We start from the raw sequence: 14,400 nt of genomic DNA, 5'->3' as shown, positions 1-14,400 counted from the left end.
GGGCCAACAGCTGTTGGAACCCTGATCCCCACACTCCCATTCCGAGACAGCTGGGCACAGCAGCCTTTACCAAGTCACCTCTAGAACAGCCCTAACAGACAGAGACACGCTGGGCCAACACAGCAGGCAGGACTCTAGCTGGATGCCTGGCTCCAGGGGCAGGACGGGGAGGTACAACACAGTGGGCCTGTGCAGGGGAAGTGGGAAATCTGGGGGTAGCTCCACCCGGCTCTCCTTAGCCAGAGGGGAAGGTTGTTCTGGGTCAGGATAACACAGTGGAGCTGGAAAGGACACACCCCAAAGGAGGCTGGATGGACTGTAGATGAAGGGGGCGGGAGGACCGTCCAAAGGAGCAGAGCTCGCTGGCTGCTAGGGATGGTGCATTCGCAGCGCTCTGCCTCGGCACACGGCCAGGGAGAGGGTTCCACCCAAGCAATGGGCCTCAGCCTATGCTAGCAGCTTGAACCAGTTGTAGCATGTGCCGGTCGCTGCCTTCGCATTAGCCATGCTGAGTTGGGGTCAGTTTTGCTCCGCATCAACACTAGTGGTGTCCTAATCCTCTTCAGTTGTAATGCCTTCTGGGTATCTATCCCACAATTCCTGGCTCAGCTTCCAGAAGCAATGCATTCTGGGGCACCATGCGGGGCCACTGGTTTCCTGGGGACTCTCCCAGGACTTTGAGCTTATCTGCATCCACACAGGCACTAAACCGGTTCAGCTTCAGTCTGGACCAGCTAAGCTTTGCTCAGTTATTCAATCTGCTGAGACGCTGTTTATTTTTCTGGTTTTCTGACCCCTGGGGCATTGTGTGTGGATGCAGAGCATCCTACAAATGTGCAAGAGGCTGTACGGGGGTTAGTTTCTCTAGTGGATGCCAGCCCATGGCACATGAAAATAAATTTGCTTTGCACGAATTTACAGCCATAGTTCAGGACAACAAATTGCCCCTCCTAGCAAACACCTGCTCTAGAGAAAGCTGCTGCCCAGGGTAATGCTGCCTATGCAGTCTGCTCTGGGTGCAAGACTGCACCCCACTCAGTGCCCCAGACAACGCCTGAGTGAGCCAGCCAGGCGCCGGGGGAATCCCTTACTAGGAAGTGGCACAAAAGCAGTTTTCTAAGAGGGATCCCAGCCTGAACGCTAGCTGGCCTGGCTCAGCTGGGGAGACCGATCTGAGTTACCTTGAGCAGGTCCCTGGGGAAATCACTCCCTCCGTTGAGGCCTTCCAGGTTCCCAATGAAGTCAGAGCAGGACATTCTCTTCCCTATGTTCTGGTGGTGACAGGGGCAGAGAAATGTGGCTGGTTACCTTTGGGGAGTGGGAGCAGCGGCTGGTCGGAGAGCCCCCCTGCACCCTGGCGGTAGGACAGCCAAGCATTACAGAGCAGCACTGCCTGGATCTCATGAAAGGCCACTTGGAGATGTGGAGAACCTGGCCCCCTTTGCTAAGGGCTAGGGAGCTTTAAAAAGCCATTCCTGTCAAAATTCAAAGCCCCAAGGCCACTCAGTGATTCCCTTCCCATCCCCCTCACTCTCCTCCCTTGTCTTCCTTACCTCTCCTTCCCACTCCTCTCTTCTCCTCAGCCCCGTCTCAGCTTGCTGCTGCTTTGCCAATGCCCTTCTCTCTCCTGCAACCTTTTCTACCCGCTCATCACGCCTTCTCCACTCTTTGTTGCTTCTCCTTCCCGTCCTCTTGACGCCCCCACACAGCTAACGGGCTGGCTCCCACATACCCCAGGTGCCTTCTGCTAACACGCAGTCAGACAATGGCCACTTTGCTCCCTCCCAGATGAGAAGACGCCTAGTGGAGGAGCAGAGCATGCAGGGTGCTGGAGCTAGCAGGTACTCACGTGCCCATGGAGGTCTGTGTTTAAGAGCATCAGGGCACAGGTCAGCGTGTGGACTCCGTCTGCAGCACAAGCACAAGAAAGGTGATCAGAGCACCACTCAGATCAGCTGTGCAGGCTGAAGTTCCATTTAATTCTGTTGTGTGGTCCCGGCCCCAAAGCAACTGCACTTGATGGGATTTTGCACAGCTGCTTTGGGGCTGGGACCACACAATAGAAGAGCAGTGAAGCCAGAATTAATGCTACAGAACCCTGTGTAAGCTTTGACATGGCATCCGGCACCCAGCAAGCCCTAAATCCCCATGCACATGGAGCTGACTCAAGGTTGATTCAAGGTGAGGACATGCAGGCATGCGGTGGTGAATTAAGACAAGAAAGAAACAAGGATGTAAAAAGTCCAGATGAAATAGAGAGATCTGGGCAACTGGTAGTGGCCACTGGAGCATCTGGTTGCCCTGGCTATTTCACTTTGAAAGTCCCTGCCATTCTGAGTCACGGGACTCAGACATCCAAGCACACAGTTACACTTAAGAGTAGCTCCTTTCTCTCTCCTGGTGCTGATCTACTACAGTTACAGGTGGCGAGTGTCCAAACTGTGCATGTCTAGGCCATAACAAGTCTGGCTTTCAGTGAAGCCTTATCTCTGAATTTCCTGGGTTTACAACACTTAGTTTGGGAATAATTACAACATCCCTGTGATTTATTTATCTGTCAGGTACTGGCATGTGCTCTCTGCCTTAACTCCAGCTTAACCTAGTTTTGGTCAGGGAATCTGCACCCAGGTTTACAAACACACACGCAGCCACAGCCATATGGTAGCTCACCCTCAGAGGAGACAGCATTGGGGTTGCACTGATAATAGCGTTGTGAAAAATGAGCCAGGACTCGCTCTCTCTCCTGAGTCTCCCCCATCAGGGCCAGCTCCTTCAGAAAGGACCTGAAGAATAAGAGTGGGACATGCATCAAACCAAACACCACCTGCCCCGCCCCACCCTGTCAAGGAGCAGGAGAATTGTCCTTTTTGTAACAGACAGGAAAAACACCAGTGCGTACAACAGGGAGCCCAGAACTCCTACATTGTTATTTCATCCACTTGGAGGATTCCCCACCGAACACGTGATCAGACGGTCCCATGTGCACATCCCAGAACTCTACATCAGGTAGGAAAGTCTGCATGGGAACAGCGGCTGAACCCATCCCAGAACTGTCTGGGCTCGGAGACTGAGATTGTGGAAACTCAGCTGTGGCTGGACGGTGTCCAGAATCCATGACATCTCCCTCCACTAGAATGTAAGGTTTGGTATGTCCTCCCATGTTCTTAGACACCAGCCCACGTGATGGGCTCCCATGTTGGAGACGGTCCTTGGGAAAAATTACATTTCTTGGGTAAGAGAAGAAGTCTTCTTGAGATGTGAACGGCTTTACAACCGTCTTTTGGTGCTGGGTCTAGGGCCAGCCTGTGTGTGTGGGGGACCTTTTGCTCTTAACTGCAGATGGCCCGTGTTGCTGGGGTGCACATAGATTCTGATGATGAATGGCTCCTAAAAACATGTGTGGCCCCATGAAAGATTCTGACCTGAGAGCCTGGTCCAGACTCATCCCAGTGAACACGAAGAATTTCAGATATTCCCCAGCCACCATCTTACTGAACTCATTACTGAAAGAGAGGGGAGAGAGAGTTGAATAGACCAGACCACTGTGACAGACCAGTGTAGAGAGAGAGAGGGAGGGATGGAGATGGAGGGGGAGGAACAGAGGAAATTTTAAGAACATAAGAACAGCTATACTGGGTCAGACCAAAGATCCATTTAGCCCAGTGTCCTGTCTTCTGACAGTGGCCAATGCCAGGTACTTCAGAGGGAATGAACAGAACAGGGATTCATCCAGCGATTTTAAAGTACTTAGTACAGGGGAGGGCAAACTTTTTGGCCTGAGGGCCGCATTGGGTTTCTGAAATTGTATGGGGGGCCAGTTAGGGGAGGCTGTGCCTCCCCAAACAGCCAGGCATGGCCTGGCCCCCGCCCCCTATCCGACCCCCCCCCACTTCTCGCCCCGACAGCCCCCCCCCCCCCCAGGACTCCTGCCCCATCCAACCCCCCTGTTCCCTGACAGCCCCCCGGGGATCCCTGCCCCATCCACCCCCCGCTCTCTGTCCCCTGACCGCCCCAGGATCTCCCGCCCCTAACTGCCCCCTGCCGCCCATCCAACTCCCCTCTCCTTCCTGACTGCCCCCCCCGCCCCGGGACCCCTGTCCCATCCAACCACCCCTTCTCCTTGACTGCCCCCGGACCTCCTGCCCCGACTTCCCCCCGCTGCCCCATCCAACCCCCCCTCCTTCCTGACGGCCCCCCTGGGACCCGTGCCACATCCAACCACCCCTTCTCCCTGTCCCCTGACTGTCCCTGGAACCCCTGCCCCTCACCACCCCCCCACCGCCCCATCCAACCCCCCCCTCCTTCCTGACTGCCCCCCAGGGACCCTTGCCCCCATTCACCCTGTTCCCTGCCCTCTGACTGCCCCAACCCCTATCCACACCCCCGCCCCCTGACCACCACCCCCGAAGTCCCCTGCCCTCTATCCAACCCCTCCACTCCCTGCCTCCTTACCACACTGCCTGGAGCACCGGTGGGTGGCGGCACGGCTGCACCAGGACAGGCAGCCGTGCAGCACAGAGCACCGGGTCAGGCCAGGCTCTGCAGCTACGCTGCCCCAGGAGCTCGCTGCTCTGCCGCCCCAAGCATTGCACCAGCCGCGCAGTGAGCTGAGGCTGCGGGGGAGGGGCCGGGGGCAAGCCTCCCGGGCCAGGAGTCAGGGGCTGGGCAGGACAGTCCCAAAGGCCAGACGTGGCCCGCGGGCCATAGTTTGCCCACCTCTGACTTAGTATCACACCAGGGGACATGAGATAGGACAGTGGACAGTGTGATGGGGGTGGACACACCCAATACAGTCGCCAGGTTTGAGGTGTTTCGCACTGATCTCCAGAGGGCAATATTCTGAGTTCTCCCTGGAGCCTGAATGCAGTAATACTTGGTGTAAATGGTGCATGTGGGATGAATTTTGGGCATACGTGGCCTTTTAGATGTGGGTCGTGCGGAGCGCTCCCATGAGCTCCTGCTAAGGGCAGTCTGTCCTTGGGTCTGGCTGTCTCTTGCCTACCATTCTCTGCATGCTCCTATGCCCCTGTGGAGCACTTATGCATGCAGCAGGCTGCTCTGTCTCCTCAGTGACCGAGCAGCACCCTGGATGAACAGCCTCTCCTCATAATACCCACACGTACTTCTTCCCCAAATGGCGAGCCACGTCTGCTTTTTTGAATCCATCCAGGTTGTAGAGCCTCTTTGCCAGGCGCTTGGCAGCCTCGAGGTCGGCCTTGTGCCCGTTGGACAGCGTGTCTGTGCTGCCCAGCGCTAGCTGCTCCGTGCTGTCCATCTCGGAGTCTGAGTCCGAGACCAGCTGACTCAGAGGATGGTCACTGCAACAAAAACAGAAGCCTCGGGTAAGTCTTGCAACAAAGCTTTTTCCACTGCATCCTGCTAAGGCACCTGGGCTCCTGACCCCAGGCTCACCATCCTTTCTGCAGCTCGCTACCTGGATCTCCACAGCTCTCTGAGGAAAGACATCCCAGGAGGCTTCAGCTCTAGATACTGCTACTAGGCCGCAGTACTGGCTGGAAGTACGAGGGGTGGGATCTGGGTGTTCCCCACTTTGGTTTTGTTTGATGCCCAACCTAGAGTTTGGAGGCAGACCTGTAACCCTCAGTGACCCATCATCTGACCCCTCCAGGCTGTCTCCTGCTGCTGGGCCGAGGGGCCAGACCCTTTAGGGAAAGGGATATAATTGAAGACTTGCCCTGCGTATATACCCTGCTTTCCAGTTGTGTGGTGTCTGACACATCCCCCGCTCTGAAAGAAGCCAGCAAATCTTGCCACCGGGATCCACCCCCCATGGTGCCCTCTCCTCTCTTTCTCAATACACCTGCTTGCTCCTTCCCATCCTCTGCATCAGACTGGGACAAGCTGGACAATTTTAAATCCTTTCAGACCCCCCAGAGCCAAATGTTCACAGATTCCCTGGACAGACTCTCTAAGGTTCACCTAGCTCATGAGTGCAGATCTAAGCAGGTGCACAAGGTTTCCCAGCAGCATGGTCAGTGGAGAGGACCAGCGGCCGGCTCAAAAGAAAAACGAATCCAGCACACTGTGGGAGACTGGGCGGGAGGATGACTCCTCTGCAGAACAAGCTCTCTCCAGAGATGCCAGTCCAGGGCTTGCCCCTGGTTCTGAAAGGCCCCTCCAGCCCCTTCTCCACTAGTGCAGAGCAGGTTTCTCCTTGCTGTGCTGACTCAGCTGTCTCCAGCCCTGTGGAGCTGAAACCCAGCTTTCAGAGGAGGGAGGAAATTCACACTCTGCCACGGGCTGGTGGTGCTGAAGTGGAGTCAGGCCCTTGAATGGGGAACCGGGGGTGCTGCTTGGCTGGTGGCTGGAGAGCTGTGCCTGGGTGCAGCACCCCGCAGGGAGCATGGAAATTGCATTGGTTTATGGCCACCACTGGCCCAGAGATAGGATCCAAGCTGGAAGAACTCTGGAGACTCCCTGCTGGACTGACTGGATCACAGTCCCATGGCCTTGAGCTCAGCTTAACCCCTGAGTGCTGGCCTGGTGAGTAATACCTAGCTCCTATAGCTGTGCAGTGTTGTTGTAGTCCTGTCAGTCCCAGGCGATTAGAGAGACGAAGTGGGTGAGGTCACAGCTTTTCTGGGACCAATATAAGCACCCCAGTAACCTCAGCCTTGTGCTGTGGATACATCAGCAGGTACTTTAATGGTGCCACCCCAGGGTAAGTTTGGGACTATCCATAACACTGTACAAACTTGACTCTTGGGTTAGATCAGTGGTTCTCAAAATGGGGGTCGGGACCCCTCGGGGGTCACAAAGTTATTATATGGGGGTCACGAGCTCTCAGCCTCCACCTCAAACCCCGCTTTGCCTCCAGCATTTATAATGGTGTTAAATAGATTTAAAACTGTTTTTAATTTATAAGGGGGGTTGCACTCAGAGGCTTGCTATGTGAAAGGGGTCGCCAGTACAGAAGTTTGAGAACCACTGGGTTAGATGGTGCCAAGCTCTGTGAGCAGCCACCCTCCTCACCCGAAGTGTTCTTCTGCAGGGGGCAGGCCCAACCCTAGACTCAGTGCGGAAGGCCCAGGGGAAACCCTGTATGCACCAATCAGGGAAGCTGCTAGTGCTGTGTGCGGTCCCCCAGCACCCATGCGGGTTCTGGGCCTTCCTGCAGGAGCTGCTAGCATTGCAAAGTCCCTCTTTGCCCTCTCCAATGCAGGCAGGTGCCCTAAAGGCACAATCTAGCTCTTAATCGTATTCCTCATAATTGCCAGTGCTATTTCATCTGTGAAATTCTTTATGGTTTATGGAAATACTGTCCCCAGCCAAAAGACTATGGGCCAGTGAATTCTCACAGGTACCAGGGGTTTAGACAGGCCCATTCATACACTTACACACACAGAACAGAGCCATCAGCTCCTTGCACAGCCATCGAATGCTCCTTAGCCTACATCCTCCCCTCCCCGCTCCTGCCTGCATTCTGAAGGCATGCAACATAGTGCCATGCATTCTCTGGGTCCCACAAAGCGTGTGTCCAATATATGCAATGGGCTGACTGCAGGATCTTCGTCCAGTGTGCGACACCCACGAATGTAAATGCCTTAATGGACATATTAACTGGAACAAACTGCCTGCATTCCTAGGAAAGCAGTAGTTTTATAATCCAAACCAGTATGCTGACTTCTTTACTTAGCACTTCTCATCCATTGATCTCAAAGCACTTTACAAAGGAACGGCAATACTATTATCCCCACGTTACAAGGGCAAACCAAGGCACAGAGGGGCAAACAGAGAATAGAGCCCAGGTCTCCTAACCTGCAGTTCAGTGCCCAATCCTGTGTATTCTGCTTCCTGTACTACTTCACTCCTTGAGGCCTTAGACTGACATGTTAGAAGAGTTATTCTAGGGTTAGCCTTCAGATCAGACTGACCCAGAGACAGAGAAGTTCTCCCAATCAAAAGCATCCAGAATCCCTTCAACAGAAAACATTCAGCAACACTGACCTCGCCCAGATTTTCTGGCAGCCCCATAATGTCTTAGTCTGATTTATTTTTACGGTCCTCTAATTGACTTTTAAGAGGCCTCCTCTCCTGAGCCAGTTACAGAATCAGATCTCCTGCAGAGCCTGCTTCATCCACTAAGGACACAGACTCCTCTCCGTTCCACACAGTTCGGGCACACACTGCATGTGTGGAATTCTGGAAGCCAGCCAAGCATGCTCCACACAGGGGTCAAGTGCAGAGGATGGCAGAGAGCTCTCCCGAGTGCAGCGGGGTGGAAGGAGATTTAGAGGAGGATTTATCTGCTTCTGAAACCATTTGCTTCCATTTTCCCCAACTCCCCAGCTTAGTTTTTGAACATGGTTCTTAGTCTTGATCTTTGAGTCAGGGGGCCAAATTCAGCTCTGGTGTAAGTAGGTGTAACTCCCACTGAATTTTGTCCGTTACGTGCCTGTGATTACAATAAGACCAACACACGAAGTATGGCCCAGTGCTAGGGCACTAGCCTGTGTTTTGACATACCCAGGGTCTATTGCTTGCTCTGCCACAGACTCCCTGTGTGAACCTGGCTGAGTGAGTGTGCCTCAGTTTCCCCATTTGTAAAATGGAGATAATAGCATTTCCCTCCCTTTCAGGAGTGGTGTGGGGATAAATTCATCAATGATTGCATGGCACTACAATATGGATATCATAGATTAGAGTTTGTTTTCAACCCCAGTCTCATCTACTGTCAGCCAGCCTTCCAACCCTTACGCACACTGTCCCACTATTGCTGTTGGGAGCAAATTCCTGGGTTGGAGTAGGGGGCACAAAAAAGCCATTTCTTGTAGCCAGATAATCCATAGCCAGCCATGTCACAAACATGTCACTTGACTCCAGGGAGCCAAGTCTTAACAGCAAGCATAGCCTGACTCTTTAAGGTGGCATCTACAAGCAGCTAGCAAATCACGTTCCAACTTGTACCTGGCTGAAGGCCCTTTTTGTGCTTTCGGTTCAGAGTTGACTAAAAACCCACCTCTCCCTTTCAGATTCTGTCCACCCGCTGCCAAGGTGATGCTGCTGTTCCATTCTGTTAATGACCAACATCTCCACTGTGCTCCAAATAAGAGGGGACATTTCAAGCCCAACTCAGAGGGGTTATGAGTTCTGTTGGGCCTCTCAAAGTGACCTCTCAACTGCCTTCTCCAGATTGATTTTCTGGCTATAGCTGAAGGCAAAATCTTGCATTGATCTTTACAATAATTTCTCTCTTTCTCTCTCAAAGTCCACATCTCCCTCCAGTTTTCTCCCATCTGCTTCTGACTGATAGGTGGAGTTCCTCTTTGCCTCTTTAAACTGGCATGCGTGGATTAGATAGCGCACTCCTGAAAGCTGTGTAGTATCTGAAATCTACCATCTCCAGCCTGCAATCCTGATTTCAGGCTCTAAATCAGCAGAACCTAGGGCAGAAGATAATCTATCTGGCACTTAACATTTTAAGATAAAAATGAGCTGATTCATGCTCCAGGCTTTGAAATTAACTTTTTTTTTTCTTATGGCAGAGCTACTATACTATCTTTAAGTTGGAAGCAGCAGCCTTGATTCTTTAGTCCTCAAGTTTGGCTATACTGATGACAAGCTAAAATCCATCCCTCACCAAGTCAAAGTCACTCTGATTTTTAAACAAAAGTGCTTTCAAGGAAGAAAACCAACAACCAAGTCTTTCAATCAGTGGCAACCAGAACAAAATGTGCATGGATGTGAGTGTCATAACCAAGGTGACTCCATTTTCCCTGCAAATGAGCTAAAACATTTCAAGGCAGTTTTTCAAACTGCACTTTCTAAAGCGGCATTTCTGTTTGGCTTGAAGAACTATTTAGCTCAATGTAAGTCTAACATAAAACCTTATCCAGAAGATTGGCCTACACTTAAAAAATAAATCAATATTCAATCTAGTACTGTACAAGCATCTTCTGTGAGTCATCTACAGACTGACCTGAAACTCCCTCAATATTTCAGTTTGGCATCCACACAGCTTGCATGACACCCCTCCATCCCGACCAGGAGCTCTGGTCCCACGCTCCTCAGAGCACACTGCTATTCCAGTCTGGGGTTGTATTCTCAGCTCTGCTGCTGCATCTCAAGACTGACCTGCCATAACCCCTCACCATTTCACTAACAGGTCAGTTCCTAGGATACCAGTTGTACAACGCCACTTCCTGTTCTTTTTACAACTGTTCTTGTGGGACCCAATTCATGTAATGCTACTTCCTGAACTCACTACAACTGTCACCAGGGGTCAAGGAATCTTTTCATGCCACCTCCTATCCCTGTAGTCATGGGGAAAACATTAACATTGTACTCTCTCCTCTTGCCTGTTACAGCCTGTGCCTGGGGAACAGATTCCCGTTGTGCCACTTCCTGTTCTCATTGTAATAACTGGCAATGGCTCACACCCTGTGGGAGTTTATCTGTTTGTCAGGGGTGTGGGTGTTGCCTGCATGGAGTTGGCTGTCCCCCCACATGCCGTACAGCTGTGCGCTTCGAAGTCACTATATGAACAAAGGGGAACATTCATTCTGTTATTTTCCCAGTCAGTCATTCAACACTCCAGCTGCCATTTGTCAACTGTCCCTCTCAAAATCCTGCTGTCAGCCCCTTCTAGTTGCTAAGCACCTTCTGCCTCCCTTTCCTCGTTGCCATAGCATCCCCTGTCAAGCCAGCCTTGGTTAGTAATTGGTGCTTTCTACTACAGCTCCCCATCCCAAATCTAGACACCCCTTACAATATTTGGCTTCTGAAGCAGCCCTCTGTCTTGCCACCAGTGAGTGCTTCATACTGGTATAAAGGCACCAATCAATTCCCTCGTTCGTGCTAAAATTCCCATCCCTGGCATGAATTCACATTGTGCTTTCTGTCCACACCAGAACATGCCCCACTCAGATTGATTGAAGCCCTGCCCCTTCCTATCAGAAAGAATGAGGTTCTCAGTTGCTCGGTGTGTTTGGGACAGCCTCAGCATGGTCCTGTACAGCCACAATGTGCTTGAGTCTCGGAAGAAGAAAGGTGGTCAGCCAGATAAATACAGAGCAAGCAACATTAGGTTGGAGTGGTGTTTTCAGAGAACTCCACACTCCTGGTTCTGGGCACATCAACTTGGAACTGGGGTACGGGTTCCCCAAAGGCAAAGGACTGTCCCAGTCCCATCACAGGACAGAAGGGAGTTCATCTCCAGACTTTGTCCAACCACCTAGCGCTCAGTCGGTATTAAGGACCCAATCCTCCAGCCACTGTGTGCACAAAGCTCCCATTGACTGGAGTGGAATCTCTCTCTCTCTCTCTCTCACACACACACACACACACACAGAGTGAAAGAGAAGGATCTGGCCCATTTAAACTGGCTGAAGGATGTTCAGGACGTTTCACTGGAGGATGAGCAGGGCCAGGGCAGCTGGGTGAGGCTCCTGGCACCTGGGCTGGGAGTCACATTGTATTGTCCAGATTTGATGAAGTGGGGGATTTTCTTAGTGTTTTGCATGAATTATTATGGCCGGTGATATAGGATGATCGCTGGAAGGAGAGGGCTTCTTGACTGGGGCGAGAGAGCAGCCAGAGCCCACCTGGATGCAAGGGAGACTTAGATGTACTGTGCTGAGGGAGGCCAGGCCTGAGGCCCTGAGAGTTTCCTATGCTGTGTTCAGACGCTCAATAAACTCTTCCGTTTTACACTGGCTGAGAGTCACTCCAGTCTAGAGATCAGGGTTACATTATTCCTTGCTGGAGTGGAGGCCCTGGGAGTCCAGAGTGAGTGAACTCCCTGATGGGGCCCACGGGGAGAGACAGGCGTGCTGGAGGCTCAGAGAGGTGCAGTTCTAGGAGATGGAGAGAGTGGACCTGTGAGAAGGGCTGTCACACTGAAGGGGGTTCCTCCCAGGGACCATAGGGAGCTGAGAGAGAGCAGGAGTCCTGTGAGTCCATGACAACTTGGTAGCAGAGGGCGGTTGGTGGATGCACCAGTTGGCTGAGAGCGGAGGGGCTTTGCAGTGAGTGGCTGCCAGCGATAAAACAAGAGGAATTGAAGGAACAAGCAAGGAAAGGGCCTAGAACCAGCTCCCTGAAAGGGACCTTGCAGGTCGGTGCAGGGAGAGAGGGCTGAGTGTGGGGAGGCGCACCCAGGAGCAGCTGATTGCCAGCTGGTAGAGAGTGACCAGTCCAAAGAGCAAGGGCCAGATCCCAGTGGGGCTCTCCGGACACCCGGAGAGCCTGGGAGTAGCCGGGGGGAGAGAGGGCAGTCGGGGCAGCAGCAGTGGGTCCACCAGACCTGGCTCCCCAGTCAGGAGGGGGACATCCCAACCTGGGTTCCCTCCAGTGGAGGTAAAGAGATGGAAACTGGAGCTGAGAGTGCAGGAGCTGGAGGAGTGGAGGCTAGCAGGTTAGCAAACGGCTTGGAGCAGCGGAAACAGGAACTGGAGTTGGAGGAGAAGCAGGCAAAGAGGACTTGCGATGGGGTACGTGGGGAAGGACCCCAAGATCCCAGTTCACTAGGAAGCCTAGATTCCAAAGTGTGCCCCAGTGTAATGGGGGAGGGGTTTCGATGCCGATCTCACTGCCTGTGAGAAGGTTTCTGATTCAAACTCAAGTTGATCCTATGGATGAGCTCTGCTCTCTAACCCCACCCTGCTTGGCCCTGAGGCCATAAAGATGTTCAGAATCCGGGAACTAAAAATGGTTCAAACAGGCATGACTGCTTAAGTTTGAATTGAACCCTGATGCATGTAGAAAATATTTCCGGGATTATGCAAGATCCCAGACATCACCTACAAGGAGGTCACCACCCCACTCGGAAAATATCCCCACTAAGACGTGTATAATCTGGTGGGATTGGAGCAACTGTCTAACATCTGCCATCCAGACTTTAAAATGTGGTTACTGGACCAGGTACGTTAGCAAATGAGTGGGGGGAGATTCAAGTCGGAGACTCAGAAGGGGAGTCACTCAGAGACCTCTCAGAGGTGGGACTTTAGGAAGATGATGCAGGGGTGCCCACAAATGCCAGAGTAGGCAGACCCCCCCCCCATGGGACCTGGGATGTAATTACTGCAGGCAAAAGGACACAAAGTGGTGCAGTGTCTAAAAATAAAGGAAATCTTGGCTCAAGAGAAGCCCTCAAATGGTTAACATGGCAAAGGGAAGACAACCTGTAATACAGGCTCAGAGAGCGAGCTATGTGTCTATTCCACAGCTCTATCCCTTCGGAGGAAGCAGTCACCCACCAGCTCCTGTGGGCAGAGCTGGTCAGGGAAGAGTCACAGAGAGGCTTCCACCCCAAGTCCAGCAGATAGGTCTTGTTAGACACCCCTGGGCTCAGGCACCTCTGATCCCTGGTGGGAGCGGAAAGTGGTGATCAACTGGGACATATTCACAGGGTGGAGACATTCTGGAACCAAGAATTCTTGTTAGTGTGGTGCAACTCCACCAGATGCTGAGGGACTGTATAACTTGGCTGAAGGTCCCAAATATAAAGCCATTCACCCTGTCTATGGCTCAGATTCCTGTGCAGACAGAGGAAGGATGGGGTCGGGGGGCTGGTAGCTGGCGTCTTTCAGCACATCAACTTTGACATACTCTTGGGTGACTAAGTCTCTTTAAGACAGGTTCCAGACCTTGTAACAGTCAAAGAGCTGAACCCAGAGATAGGAAGGCGGAGAGAGCAGGAGCCAGTGATCATGTGAATGGCGCGGCTGGCGAGGAGGAGGGGATGTTCTCCCTGGTTAGTAGCACAAGGAAGATCTACGAGGTGTGGGTTACCTGCCTATCTGCAGCCAGATCCCTGGAATTGAGTGTGACTGGCCGGTCCTGCACTGGGGAGAGGCGGCTCAAGCTGGCTCTGATGCTGTAAACAAAGCAGTGGGCTCGTTGCCTAGACGGGGGCTAAAGTGACGACAGCCAAGGTGGTGGACCCAGATCCAGTTGTGCCCAATGCATACCTAACCCTGAAGGGGGTGATCAGACCCCCAGTTAAGATCATGTAGATACATCTGAAATGGGGTGCCCAAAGTGGGCCCCAAAGAGGTTGGGGTGCATGATCCGCACCTGCGGAGGTGCTGATGGGGAATGGATTGGAGACCTGGCCAGACAGCGCCTTGGGTCTTGGCTGTGGCTACAGGCGAGTGGGGTGCTTAGTCTGGCACCAGCAATCTACCCAGCAGGGGGTGTGGAACCTCCAAAGGGGGAGGTGAGTTACCAGGAACAGGGTGGAGACCAAGAGGTGTGGAAACTGAGACATAGCCAACAAGGGCTTGGCCCAAACCCAGCAGCTGAACTCCAGACCGATCAACAGAAGAACTCCTCCTTGAAAAAGCTGAGGGTCCTTATGGGCCCCAGTGTTGCAAGACCCTGGGGGAAGAACTGCAGGGAAAGAGCCCTGTAAGAAAAGGGATCTGGTACCAGGAAATC

The 14,400-nt window shown here is 52.7% G+C and overlaps 1 protein-coding gene across 6 annotated transcripts in view; it reads right to left on the bottom strand.

The window, feature by feature from the left end:
• The window catches only part of PSD (pleckstrin and Sec7 domain containing), a 112,803-nt gene that overhangs the window by 26,632 nt on the left and 71,771 nt on the right, over positions 1-14,400 (bottom strand). For 4 of the 6 annotated variants that reach the window (XM_075130709.1, XM_048856946.2, XM_048856949.2 and 1 more), the window contains 5 exons: positions 5,118-5,318; positions 3,423-3,503; positions 2,671-2,783; positions 1,850-1,908; positions 1,182-1,271 (listed from right to left, as the gene is read on the bottom strand). In XM_075130709.1, the coding sequence (XP_074986810.1) occupies positions 1,182-1,271; positions 1,850-1,908; positions 2,671-2,783; positions 3,423-3,503; positions 5,118-5,318 (544 nt within the window). The remainder of the gene's footprint in view (positions 1-1,181; positions 1,272-1,849; positions 1,909-2,670; positions 2,784-3,422; positions 3,504-5,117; positions 5,319-14,400) is intronic. The other 2 variants (XM_075130711.1, XM_048856950.2) reach the window with 1 other exon arrangement.

The sequence above is a fragment of the Caretta caretta genome, chromosome 7, assembly GCF_965140235.1.
Source record: "Caretta caretta isolate rCarCar2 chromosome 7, rCarCar1.hap1, whole genome shotgun sequence".
In the NCBI taxonomy this organism is placed as follows: Eukaryota; Metazoa; Chordata; order Testudines; family Cheloniidae; genus Caretta; species Caretta caretta.
Note: the sequence above shows the minus strand (reverse complement) of the source record. Positions and strands in the feature narration are given on the sequence as shown.